We start from the raw sequence: 12,817 nt of genomic DNA, 5'->3' as shown, positions 1-12,817 counted from the left end.
AGGGATGCGTTCTTCAAAAAAACCGAAGTAAAACGTAATTTTGTAAATGGGAACAGCTTTTCCCATGAATTTAATTTTAAAATTCTGGATGTGTTTTGGACAGCTGTATTTCTAACCTTAAAAAAACCCATCTACATCACTTTTCACGATACAAAAATAATAATAATAAAAAATAATTTTTAACACGATTTCATAAAAAAATGATGAACCTTTTCAGGGAACTCACCAACAGATCTACATGTTGGAATGCCTGGAAAGGTAATGTGGAGGCGTTACCGTTGCACTGCAGGGACACGGTGACGCTGTCGCGGATGGATGATGCAGCCTCCCGATTGCTTCTCATTTGATGGTCTCATGGCGCTTGCCGTGTGAGATTTTGTTAACGTGGAAATTAGATTTCGTTAATCGAAAGTGTCCACAATTTGTCAATTGCGTACGCGCGGAAATTCCTAAACCGAATGTTCGTAAATCGAGGGATACCTGCATTTCAAAAGGTTACCAGTAAACATAACATGAACTGCACCTGTGTTAATCCACTGCTGGATGAGGGCCTCTGCTGGAGGTTGTTCGATTGCGTTTCAGCACGCTGATCAGTGTGAGCGAGTGAAGGTGGGGAGCGTAGACGTGAGAGTAAAGAAGTACAGTACAATAACTGATGTTGCTTTACTGCCCTCACATGCACACCTTACTTGCGCCTGGAGTGACGATCATGCAGCGATGAGCATAGCTGCCTTCCAAACAACACAGCTTGGATTTAAGAGCATGTGAATGCAGCTACAGTTTTTCTGATGTAAAAAATGTGGAAGCGTTTAAATATCGAATGCACTCATTTTGTCCGATAACGTCTCAGTAAATAGAGGACTGCAGAGCTTGGGGAATCGGGGGGCTGCTTCTGCCTGTCGCTCTGGTCTGCGGTTCCTCCTCGCGTCTCCGAGTCGTCATTCATCGCGGGCAACCTACTTCAGTCTCCCAGCGACTCGGTGACAAGTCCACCTTGGGGTGGGCGATTTGATTTTACCTGAACGCGACCTCGGCCGTGGCCGCCCTGCCAGGCCCCTGGAGAACTTGTTCCCGTGCGCCGTGGTGCTGCTGGTGCTCGCCCTGGCGGTTCCGGGGTTCGTGCTGTGCCGCCGCTGGGACCGGCACGACGAGCGCAAGGCCGGGGCCATCCCGCTGCAGGACAACCTCCCGAGCGACCAGCAGCTCTACGAGGTCACGCTGGAGACCGGGTTCCGTGCCGGGGCCGGCACCACCGCCAAGGTGCTGCCACCCACCCCCTGCCCTCGTCGGTAGAAAATCACCATGAGCCGCCGTCCCTCGTTGGTCGGTAGTCCGGGGCACACTCCTGCCTCCATCAACCCCCCCTGGCACCACCTGCCGCGCCTAGCGGTCGAGCGTGCGGATCTTGGATTGGCCTGCTTCAGCCACTGCCGGGTGCGGAAGGCTGTCATCCTCGTACCCGAGGGACCACTGCCGATGACATCCATTATTCAGCATAAAAATCACATCTCTCCTTCATCGCACGCACACATAAATACACAGGTGTTGTTTATAGTTCGGGGCACTATGCTCGTGGGAAATATGTGGACAAATCTGAATGGTTGCTCATTGGTTGCCACTCGTTCACAAAGGCACTGCACGATCATTCGCAAGCAGCAGATTTTAGCTTCACCCTGGATTATCTTGCAACAACGCTCGAAAGCATCTCATAGCCACTGCTGCCTCTCCGTCCACATCAGGCGAACGTGATCCTTCACGGAGAGCACGGGACGTCGGAGACTCGCGAGCTCCACTGTGAAGACAAGCCGCTCTTCGAGAGGAACTCCACTCACACCTTCATCATGAGGTGACGATGAACGGACGTCGCCGCTGCTGGATGTTGAGCACTTGACACACGAAGCTCTCCCATCGCCCTCTCCCGCGCACGCTCCCATGCACACAAGCAGCTCGAGGCCGTCCCTGTTATGTTCACGTACAACGTACAATGCTATTTGCAGATGAACATTTACGTTAATGAAATTCATGAATGTGAAATATGCATTGGCGGGTGGCCAGGCGACTCGCAATCGGCAGGTTGCGAGTTCCAACACTGATTGGGGGTTGACTCGGCCCGCCATCCCTCCACGGTGGGTAAAAACGAGCACCACTTTGTCGGGAAGTCAACAGTGCAATGGATAGACTCGCCCCCACCATAGTAATGAGGAATTTCCACCACTGACTTCGGGCTGTAAACGGGGATATGAGCGCCGTCTCGGTGCTCAGTTAAGCAATAAAAAAATCACTTCGACTCATTTCATTGACTGGAATAACTGTTTTCAGCTGTGTGAGCGGTCGTGTCCAAAGTAGCAACGACCGCCAGGTAAAACGTGTTGGCTTCCCGTTGACACGCCCCCCCCCCCCCCGTCGATGTCTCCGCCTACCCCCCTCAGTGTCCCCGACAGTCTGGGCCCCATCTGGAAGCTGCACCTGTGGCACAACAACCGCGGCGCGTCCCCCAGCTGGTTCGTGAGCCGCGTGACGGTGCGCGACCTGTGGAGCGGCTCGGCCTGGCTCTTCCCGGCTGAGTGCTGGCTGGCGGCGGAGCGCGGCGACGGCAGGGTCGAGCGGGAGCTGCTGGCGCTCAGTGGCGCTCTGCGCTTCACCGCGGTGAGCTGGGATGCCGCGGCCGAGGCGCCGCAAGTACAGCGGCTCGCAAAGGGCTCTATGGCAATGGTGTGGAGAGGCCCTCGTGCAGCGGTCCATAGACAATGGCTGATGATCATCAAGATGACTGAGCAAGGTTATGGTCAACATGTCGGCGTGACTACTGATGCCGATGCCACCACCACTTTCCATTACCCGCTACGTCTCACGGTCGTCCCAATGTTAACGTCTGGCTCGGGGGTGACTCCCGTTTCACGAGGTGCGCGATCTCTGCTATGAACGCTCTGTCGAGGTACACGGACCCGGGTCACCGGCTGCTGGTATTTCACTTGACGTTTAAAAGGGTCAAACGTCCCCATTAGTTTAGCGAGCCGCGTCGAACGAACTCGGACAAAACAAGTTGTTGAAGCCACAACAAAGAGTTTCTCATCGTGCAGATGGATTGTCCGTGTGTATCCACCTCGGCTCCTGAAATTGCTGCAACACTGGTTGTGAATATTGACCGTGCTGGGTGTGGACTTAACCAATGTTCGCACGGCTGTCGCCCGTCGCCTTGAGAGCGTGCGCCGTCCTCTCGCCGTTGTCGCTTTGCTGGCCGCTCTTGAGACGGCCGCCCTCGCGTCCACTCAGCACGACGGCGAAATGCGCTCGTCAGCAAGACGGAGGCCATTTGACGCAGCTCACGTTTAACTCGTTTATGTCGTGCCCTCGTCCGTTCTCTTGTGCCGGGCCGTCCCTCCCTCAGCTGCTGTACAGCAAGGTCACCGCCTACCTCGAGGACTTCCACTTGTGGGCGTCAGTGTACAGCCGCCCCTCCTGCAGCCGCTTCACGCACACGCAGCGCCTCTCCGTGTGCCTCTGCCTGCTGCTCGCGTACGCCGGGGCCAACGCGCTGGTGGTCGCCCTCAGGGAGGACAAAGTGCGGCGCTGCCAACGTGCAAACGCACACGCGTGCACGCACAGACACACGCGCGTGCACGCACACACACGCGCATGCACGCACACACACATGCACGTATACACACACACGCGTGCACGCACAGACACACGCGCAGTGCACGCACACACACGTTCATTGTGCACGCGTACATGCACACACGCGCGTACGCTCATACACGTGCGTACACTCACACACACATGCACGTATACACACACACGCGTGCGTAAACTCACACATGCGCGTACACACACACGCGCATGCACACACACACACGAATGTACACTCACACACACATGCCCGTACACACACAAGCGTGTGTACACTCACACGCGAGCGTACACACACAAACAGGCACGTACACGCACACACAGACGCACACTCGAACACATACCTTCGCATTCACATGCGCACAACGCACTCGCACACAGGTGCACTCACGTGCGTGCATGCATAATCAGCACAAAATCACTATCCATCACTAAGTGGCATTGATGCCACCACAGTCCTTGTGCCAGGCTAGGTGCGCTTTGAAGCAACCGTTGTTGTGTTGTGTGTTCGTGCACTGCTGCTTGTGTGTGCTGCTGTGCGTATTGCTTGTGTATGTTTGCTCTTGACGGGAGCGGTAGTGCAGTGGTTAGCGCACTTCACTACGAACCTGGTGACCGGCCAATACCAGTGATGATTATCTGAACCGGTCCTGGGCCACCCCTAGGTCGACTTAAATGAGTACCTTATGCGGTGTGCAAATGTTGCCACAAGGGAGACAAAGGCGGCCGGGCGTAGTGCTGGCCACCGAACCCCTCGTGTACTGTGCCGGCCTTCATAGGTGTTCGCTTAGAGAATTTTCTCTAACAGTCTGTGTGTTGTGCAGTGTCTGCTCTGTCTGCTGCTATTTGTGTTTTGCTCACGTGTTGCTGTGTGTGCCCTGGTGTGTGTCTCACTGTGTATGTTACTGTTGTCTGGGGATGTGGTAGTGTAACGGTTAGCCCTCTGTGCTACGAACTCGGCGACCCGAGTTCAATTCCCACTCAAGGCCACCAACACCATCAGTGACGGTTATCTGAATCAGTGCTGGGCCTACCCTAGGTCAACTCGGCCTCAAATGAGCACCTGATGTGGTGTGTAAAACATTACCACTGGTGAGACAAAGGCGGCGTGGTGCTGGCCACCCACCCCCTCGTGTGCCATTCCGGCCTTCATAGGTGCTCGCTAATAGCACTTGTCCCAACAGTCTTGCCAAGCTATTTTGGAGATCTTTGTCTTTGCTACTGTTGTGTGCTGCTAGCCTGCTACTGTGTGTGTTTCTGTAGATGTGCTGCTGGTGTTGCTATGCATTTGTGCTATTCTAATTGCTGTTGTTTTCTGCTTTGCTGCTGTGTCTCTACCGCTGTGTGTGTACTGCTGTGTGTGTACTGCTGTGTTACTACTGTGTCTGCTGTGTGTGTACTGCTGTGTTACTACTGTGTACTGCTGTGTGTGTACTGCTGTGTTACTACTGTGTGTGCTGTGTGTGTACTGCTGTGTTACGACTGTGTGTGCTGTGCGTGCTACTGCTGTGTGTGTACTGCTGTGTCACTACTGTGTACTGCTGTGTTACTACTGTGTGTGCTGTGTGTGTACTGCTGTGTTACTACTGTATGTGCTGTGTGTGCTGTGTGTGTACTGCTGTGTTACTACTGTATGTGCTGTGTGTGCTGTGTGTGTACTGCTGTGTTACTACTGTATGTGCTGTGTGTGCTGTGTGTGTACTGCTGTGTTACTACTGTATGTGCTGTGTGTGCTGTGTGTGTACTGCTGTGTTACTACTGTATGTGCTGTGTGTGCTGTGTGTGTACTGCTGTGTTACTACTGTATGTGCTGTGTGTGCTGTGTGTGTACTGCTGTGTTACTACTGTATGTGCTGTGTGTGCTGTGTGTGTACTGCTGTGTTACTACTGTGTGTGCTGTTTGAGCAGCACGCGGTGGAGCTGGGTCGCGTGGAGGTGTCGCTCGAGTCGCTCGTGGTCGGCCTGCTCTGCTCCGCCGTGGTGCTCCCGCTCGCTGGGCTCGTTTCCCTTCTCTTCCGCTGGAGCCAGGTTCGTGTGGAGCGTGGCGGTGCGGAGTGTGGCGGTGCGGAGCGTGGCGGTGCAGAGTGTGGCGGTGCGGAGCGTGGTGGTGTGGAGCGTGGCGGTGCGGAGCGTGGCGGTGCAGAGTGTGGCGGTGCGGAGCGTGGCGGTGCAGAGTGTGGCGGTGCGGAGCGCGGCGGTGCGGAGCGTGGCGGTGCAGAGCGTGGCGGTGTGGAGCGTGGTGGTGTGGAGCGTGGCGGTGCGGAGCGTGGCGGTGTGGAGCGTGGCGGTGTGGAGCGTGGCGGTGTGGAGCGTGGCGGTGTGGAGCGTGGCGGTGCGGAGTGTGGTGGTGTGGAGCGTGGCGGTGCAGAGCGTGGCGGTGTGGAGCGTGGCGGTGTGGAGCGTGGTGGTGTGGAGCGTGGCGGTGCGGAGTGTGGCGGTGCGGAGCGTGGCGGTGCAGAGTGTGGCGGTGCGGAGCGTGGCGGTGCAGAGTGTGGCGGTGCGGAGCGCGGCGGTGCGGAGCGTGGCGGTGTGGAGCGTGGCGGTGCAGAGCGTGGCGGTGTGGAGCGTGGTGGTGTGGAGCGTGGCGGTGCGGAGCGTGGCGGTGTGGAGCGTGGTGGTGTGGAGCGTGGCGGTGCGGAGCGTGGCGGTGTGGAGCGTGGCGGTGCAGAGCGTGGCGGTGTGGAGCGTGGTGGTGTGGAGCGTGGCGGTGCGGAGCGTGGTGGTGTGGAGCGTGGCGGTGCGGAGCGTGGCGGTGCGGAGCGTGGCGGTGTGGAGCGTGGTGGTGCGGAGCGTGGCGATGCGGAGCGTGGCGGTGTGGAGCGTGGCGGTGCAGAGCGTGGCGGTGTGGAGCGTGGTGGTGTGGAGCGTGGCGGTGCGGAGCGTGGCGGTGCGGAGCGTGGTGGGAAGCGTGGTGGTGCGGAGCGTGGCGATGCGGAGCGTGGCGGTGCAGAGCGTGGCGATGCGGAGCGTGGTGGTGCGGAGCGTGGTGGTGCGGAGCGTGGTGGGAAGCGTGGTGGTGGGGAGCGTGGCGGTGCGGAGCGTGGTGGGAAGCGTGGTGGTGCAGAGCGTGGCGGTGCGGAGCGTGGTGGGAAGCGTGGTGGTGGGGAGCGTGGCGGTGCGGAGCGTGGTGGGAAGCGTGGTGGTGCAGAGCGTGGCGGTGCGGAGCGTGGTGGGAAGCGTGGTGGTGCAGAGCGTGGCGGTGCGGAGCGTGGCGGTGCGGAGCGTGGCGGTGCGGAGCGTGGTGGTGCGGAGCGTGGTGGTGCAGAGCGTGGTGGTGCAGAGCGTGGTGGTGCAGAGCGTGGTGGTGCGGAGCGTGGTGGTGCAGAGCGTGGTGGTGCAGAGCGTGGTGGTGGGGAGCGTGGTGGTGGGGAGCGTGGTGGTGCAGAGCGTGGCGGTGCGGAGCGTGCTGGTGCAGAGCGTGGTGGGAAGCGTGGTGGTGGGAAGCGTGGTGGTGGGGAGCGTGGTGGGTCGGAGCGAGGTCGTGTGGCTCCGTCAAAACGCCATGGAACAGTTCAATCCTCCAAAGGCATTGAGAGGATTCTCACAATTCAGGCCCATTATTCATTTTCCAAATCCTATTTTTTGTATCCATTTCATTGTGGTTTCTTTCGTACAGTTTTGTTTTCTAAGTTAGCCCGGATGTCGCATTAGCATTTCATTTTTATATAACTTGCATAAATAATAAATACCGTATATTTTCACACTCATTATTTGATGGAGGCAATGTGAGCGTAATTAATTTCATTCATAGTGAAACCCTTACAGTGAAGGGTAAATACGAGATGAGCAATTCATGTTTAAACTTCATCACATGTTGTCTGGGACTCTATGAATGTAATTTTCCAAATCATAAATTTTTATTTGAGTTACAGTAGACTGAGTTGCTGCCTTGCTGCGTTACTGTAGACTTGCTGTAGAGTTGCGTTGTGTGTTGCTGTGTAGGTTGACAGGGGCTGCGCTCACTCCATCCTGGAGCAGTACAAGCTCAAGCAGCTGCAGGAGACGCACGCCGGTACTTGGGGGGGAGGGGGGGGGAGTCCCTCCACAACAGCGGCTCGCACCACAACAGCGGCAGCCTCACTCTGTGCACCCCTCGCCGAGTGCTCAGTCGCCTTGTTTGTTGCTAAGCTCTTCTACCTGGAAAAGCCTCACTGAGACTCACGACTATTTTTCAGGAGGGTCCTGCCACATATTTGCAGTAGGGCGCGCAGTGCCACGGTGGCGTGGATTTTTCTCGTCCACATTTTCCCTCCACATTTAAAAAACATGCGTTTGGAGTATTTGGCTGCTATAAATTTCCACGTGACAAACCACTTGGTTGAGCTATCATTTGTGGCCAGGTCGCTTCTGAAAAAGAACTACATAGCTCAGTGGGCCTTACCTGGTAAAATAAAAATAATTTACTTTGAGTGAAACGATCGCTGTGTATATTCCAATTGTGAGCGAGCATTGCATTGATCCTTACACTCACGCTGCATGCATTGAATTATGTGGGGGAGGATGGTTTAATGGCTCTGCATGCAAATGCTTTGCTAATGATACACTGATGTAACGTATAGGATAATTGGGCAAACAAAATCTTGGTAAAAAGCCGAATAACTGAGAATACGAATGACATGGTGAAAAGGAAACAAAGTAATACAGATGTTTACGTTTACATTTACTTCTGACTGCGGATTGTGACGATTCATGGGATCTCTGGGGGAGGTCGATCGTCACACATTTTATGCTCAGTGTGTTAATGTGATGACGGCGCGTGTGCGTGTTAGGACCTCGCACGCGTGCGTGCGTGCGTGTGATGACTGCGTTCGTGCATGCGTGTGATGACCGTGCGTAATGACCGCACGTGTGCGTGTTGACTGTGCTTGTGCGTGTGATGACCGCGTGCGTGCATGCGTGTGATGACCGTGCATGTGATAACCGTGCGTGTGATGACCTCGCGTGTGCGCGTAATGCAGCCAGGGGCAGTCCGAGCCTAACGGCTGGAGACAGCGGCGCCGATTCCTACTTGTCGTGGCAGAGCCTGCAGCAGTGGGCGCAGGAGGCGTGGAGGAAGAAGCACGAGGTCCTCCTTGTGAAACACCTCCCTTGTCACGAGCACCGAAAAACACGCATCGCTTCTCCCTCACCCACAATCGCGTCGTCTCATCGATAAATTATTATTCGTGCCAGTCCTAGCTCGACCAAATCCTTGCTCATTTTACCATCTCCGGATGCGTGACTGGGGGGCCCGTGTGCGGTTGCAGTCTTCCGTGGAGGACGGGCTCAGCGAGTTCGGGGACTCGGACCTCGCGAGCGTGACCGGCGCCAAGAGGCCGAGCCCCGTGCCCGCCGCCACGGAATCGGGCGGCCAGGCACCTCCAAGAAACGGTCGGGGCTCCCGAGCAGAGGCCCGCCGGGGTGCGGCAGAGCCGGGGTCTTCCCGGCAATGGGAGCCAAGGGCAGGGCGCGGAGCCGGTGCTAGGGAGCGCCGCCCCGCGCTGCCCCTCGGAGGGAGACTCGAGCGGCTTTGAGGACGGCAGCTCCCAGGAGCAGGGGAAGCCCTCGGGGGGGAGGCGGACGTGCCCCGGGGAGAGCTCCTCGGACTTGCACTCTGACTTCTCCGGTGCGGTTGCCTTTCTCTGTCCCCTGGTGTGCGATCGCCATTCGCCGCGTGCGGCCTCCATTTGGTCCACCGCCGAAGGAGCGGGCTGCGTAAATGACGATGATTCACCGGACCCCCGTGCCTCTCGCCACCCCCAGATGGCAGCAGCCTGTACGGGCGAGGTCGCGGCGTCGGGGCCCGGGTGCGGCTGCCGTCGCGCTGCTGTTACCTCGCCTGGATGCTCTGCATCCTGCTCGGCCTGGCCTCGGCCGCTGCCACCGCCGTCCTGGGGTTCAGGTGAAGCTCGGTCAGACGTCTCCGCCCCCCACCCCCCCAAATCCTATTCCCACAGATCTCTTGCTGGATTGTGCGTGGGTCACGTTATTTTATTTTGGTGCCTGTCTGTTCATATTTGTTAGTATCTGCTGATGATGTTTCAGTGTTAGTCTCTCTCTCTCTATTGATTGAATTTGTGGTTGTTGAGAAGTCCCCGCGCGCTTGCCAAGCATCGCGAACGGAGAGCTCTGACAGCGTGCGTGATGTCCCCTGCAGGTTCAGCCGCTCCAAGTGCATGGCATGGACGCACTCGTTCTTCTTTTCCCTCGTCGTCTGCTTCTTCATCATTCAGCCGGCGGTAGTAAGTGACCACTGCACCCCATCACGCGGGCCTCGGTGTTCGCGAGCGTCTACGTCTCTAGCGCGGCATGCAGCGGCTTTCTAGCAAACCACTATTCTCGCGGGTTCTGTAGTTGGTGTTGGCGGCGCTTGCCGTGACGGTATGGTGGCGGAGAGACGCCCAGTGCCTGCAGGCTCAGTGCCTGGACGCCACCTGTCCCGTCGACACCTGGAGGACCAAGCTCATGGGCCGTGCTGCTTCTCACTCACACGGCAACCCGCAGGACTTCACGGACATCTCCAAGGTAAGCAACCAACCCAAGGCGGGTAGCTGTTGCAAAGTTGAGGCACCACGGTTTCTCCTAAAATTTCAGAGAAATCGTTCTTGATTTACCGGGAAATCTCGTGAGAAGGAAGGTGGCTTATGCAGATCATCTCCACAGCTGGCGAAGTGACGAAGATGATTCCTCAAGGGAAAATTGGGGGGGGGGAGGAGAAGAGGAAGGAAACGGAGCAATTTGTGGGATAATGTGAGCACGAGAACAGACGCTGAAGATGACGAAATATGGAAATCATCTGTCAGAGCCATCAATCCTCGGTTATGAGGATGACTCTGGGTAGCCAGATAAACTCACGCTTGTGTGTGTAAAGACGTTGCCACGAGGGAGACAAAGGTGGCCGGGCGTGGTGCTGGCAACCCACCCCCTTGTTTGCCGTTCCAGCCTTCATAGCTGCTAATCGCTAACGGCACTTGCCCCAACAGTCTGTTAAGGCTATACTGGGGGATCCACGTCCTTATCTTTGTGTGCGTCACCCTGGGCTCCACTACCTCCCTGTTCCCACCCTTGCCCCCTCTCCCCCCGCGGCCCGCGGTGGGCACGCTAGAGCCTGGCGGCCCGACGGCGCGCACGCCACCTCCGCCTGGCGCGGCCCCCGAGCCGCGAGCAGCTCAAGCGGTGCCGCGAGCGCCTGCGCCTGCGCCGCCTCGTGGTGCGCTCGCTCCGGTGAGCGCCGGCCTCCTCCACACCCACCCCGGGGATGTGCACGACAATCGGCATCCCCGATCAGCATCATCATCATCAACATCATCATCGTCGTCAGCATCATCATCGTCAGCATCGTCATCGTCAGCAGCAGTAGCAGGCATTATCAATCCACAGCTGAATGAAGCCCCCCCCCTCCCCCCCACCCCCAAGCTGCCGTCGCTACCCACGGTCCCGCAATGTAGTAATAATCCACCTGGCACGCGCGCACGCACCAGCTGATTGGATTGCTCCCATCTCTGCAGTGGGCGTCCTCTCAGGCACGCTCCATCACCTCTTGGCTAGCTGGGCACCACGACACCGAGGGAAGGAACTCCTCATGCCCTTCATTTGCCCAGGAAATCCTCACTCTAGCTCTTATAATATTGCTCCATTGAACGAACGTGTCACTTCCTTCCTATTACAACTTTGATAGTGCTCTTTGTTGCTGGCAACTTTACAATTCCACAAGTGCATTTACAAGAAAGAAAAACAAACGAGGCCTAAGCCTCTTTTTTTTTTTTACAAATCTCCATTATTGGGATCTATGCCTAATTGCATGAACCAAAGGGGTTTCACGTGTGAGGAAACTGGAGTACTTGGAGTGAACTCACGCGTGTAAAGGAATAAGACTGAAAGGTCTGCATAAGACAGATTCAATGATAAAATACTGCACTGCCTTCTCCTGGTCATCCAAATACCAACCAGGCTCCCAACCTACCTATCATCTGAGATAACGGGTGTGTTCCCGCTTAGTAACATACTCTGCAACCGGCCCGGGAGTGTTTTCCTGCTTCACCGGCGTGCAGCTGCGGCAATGCCAGCAGTGACCGTATCCGCTGCCGTCGGCGTGGGGAGGGCGAACGGACACCATTGTGACGGAGCAAGCCTCCTCAATGTGGCCGTGTTCGTGCTCGTTCCCAGGAGCTGCTGCCTCTATGTCCTCATGCTCTCGCTCCTGGCCTTCGCGACGTTTGCCGAGTTCTCCACCGACGAGTTCTACCTGCAGCGAGCCATCCGCGGTCACTTCAACAGGTGCCCCCCCCCCCCCGCCCGTGCCCGCCACTTTCTTCCCATTCACATTGATTCCAAGCGCTTCTTGGGAACCGCTAGAGCCATGAAGGAATTGTGATTGCAGAGATGTGACGGCTGGAAATAAAGCCCATGGGGGCTCAATCGCTTTTGCAAGTTTGGTTGTGAAATGTTACTCCATTGATTATGTCGGAGATTCGGCTACCTTCGCTCTGATGTAACCCAAAGGCAGTCTCCGGGGTTCTAACTTTAAAGTACGAGAAGGAGCTCCGCATAAATTCAAAGAACAATTTATTTGTATTCGAGCAACGTTAATGTGTGTGGCTGCATTAGGGCCTGGAATCTGATGTTGTTTATGACGAGACCAGGTATGAATTAAAAATTCTGCATTATGTTGGGGAACTCACCATTGTCCAACATGGGGTTATTTCTCCGTGTATTTTTTTACCCCTGAAAACTTTCAATGTAAATTACAGAATGCATCATGATGCGTCGGTTAGGATAAAATAGTTGTTGATATAAAATGTAACCTTGGGATGCAAAATGCACTCCAATGGTATAATTAATTACCCTTAGAACAAGCCTGTGTGTCATATGCACACTTGTGCCTAGATTATACTTAATGTATTCCACTGCTGGATGAAGGCCTCCACACACGATGAGGGATTTTTGACCATACTTTTCCATGCTGGGTATTGTGGGTTAAGGAAAACGAGACTCAGGACTTGTTCTGATATCACTCGCCACTGACGTTCGCCCTGGCCTGGAAATTGAATTCAGGTGACCGTGTTCATAGTGCGGCGGTCAAATCACTGCGCCACCACTACCCCCAAAGTATTTATAGAAGACCGTAAGTTACTCGTAGATGCAGCAGCATGAATGTGTATGGTTATGAAATAGACTGGGTATGTATTTGGTATGTATATCGGCAGTA

General features: G+C 55.9%; 1 protein-coding gene across 1 annotated transcript in view; it reads left to right on the top strand.

Annotated features, from left to right (window-relative positions):
- The window catches only part of PKD1L1 (polycystin 1 like 1, transient receptor potential channel interacting), a 65,450-nt gene that overhangs the window by 40,082 nt on the left and 12,551 nt on the right, over positions 1-12,817 (top strand). Inside the window, 14 exon segments of the mRNA XM_061554801.1 lie at positions 1,053-1,260; positions 1,740-1,846; positions 2,430-2,646; positions 3,389-3,562; positions 5,539-5,658; positions 7,573-7,642; positions 8,589-8,695; positions 8,877-8,972; positions 8,974-9,235; positions 9,373-9,511; positions 9,767-9,851; positions 9,964-10,134; positions 10,715-10,833; positions 11,776-11,886. Coding sequence (XP_061410785.1) covers positions 1,053-1,260; positions 1,740-1,846; positions 2,430-2,646; positions 3,389-3,562; positions 5,539-5,658; positions 7,573-7,642; positions 8,589-8,695; positions 8,877-8,972; positions 8,974-9,235; positions 9,373-9,511; positions 9,767-9,851; positions 9,964-10,134; positions 10,715-10,833; positions 11,776-11,886 — 1,986 coding nt within the window.

This window comes from Lethenteron reissneri, chromosome 20 (genome assembly GCF_015708825.2).
Source record: "Lethenteron reissneri isolate LAM-NWPU_2019-01 chromosome 20, ASM1570882v1, whole genome shotgun sequence".
NCBI classification, from domain to species: domain Eukaryota; kingdom Metazoa; phylum Chordata; class Hyperoartia; order Petromyzontiformes; family Petromyzontidae; genus Lethenteron; species Lethenteron reissneri.
The sequence above is the reverse complement of the archived record's forward strand: the minus strand, read 5'-3'. Positions and strand labels throughout refer to the sequence as shown.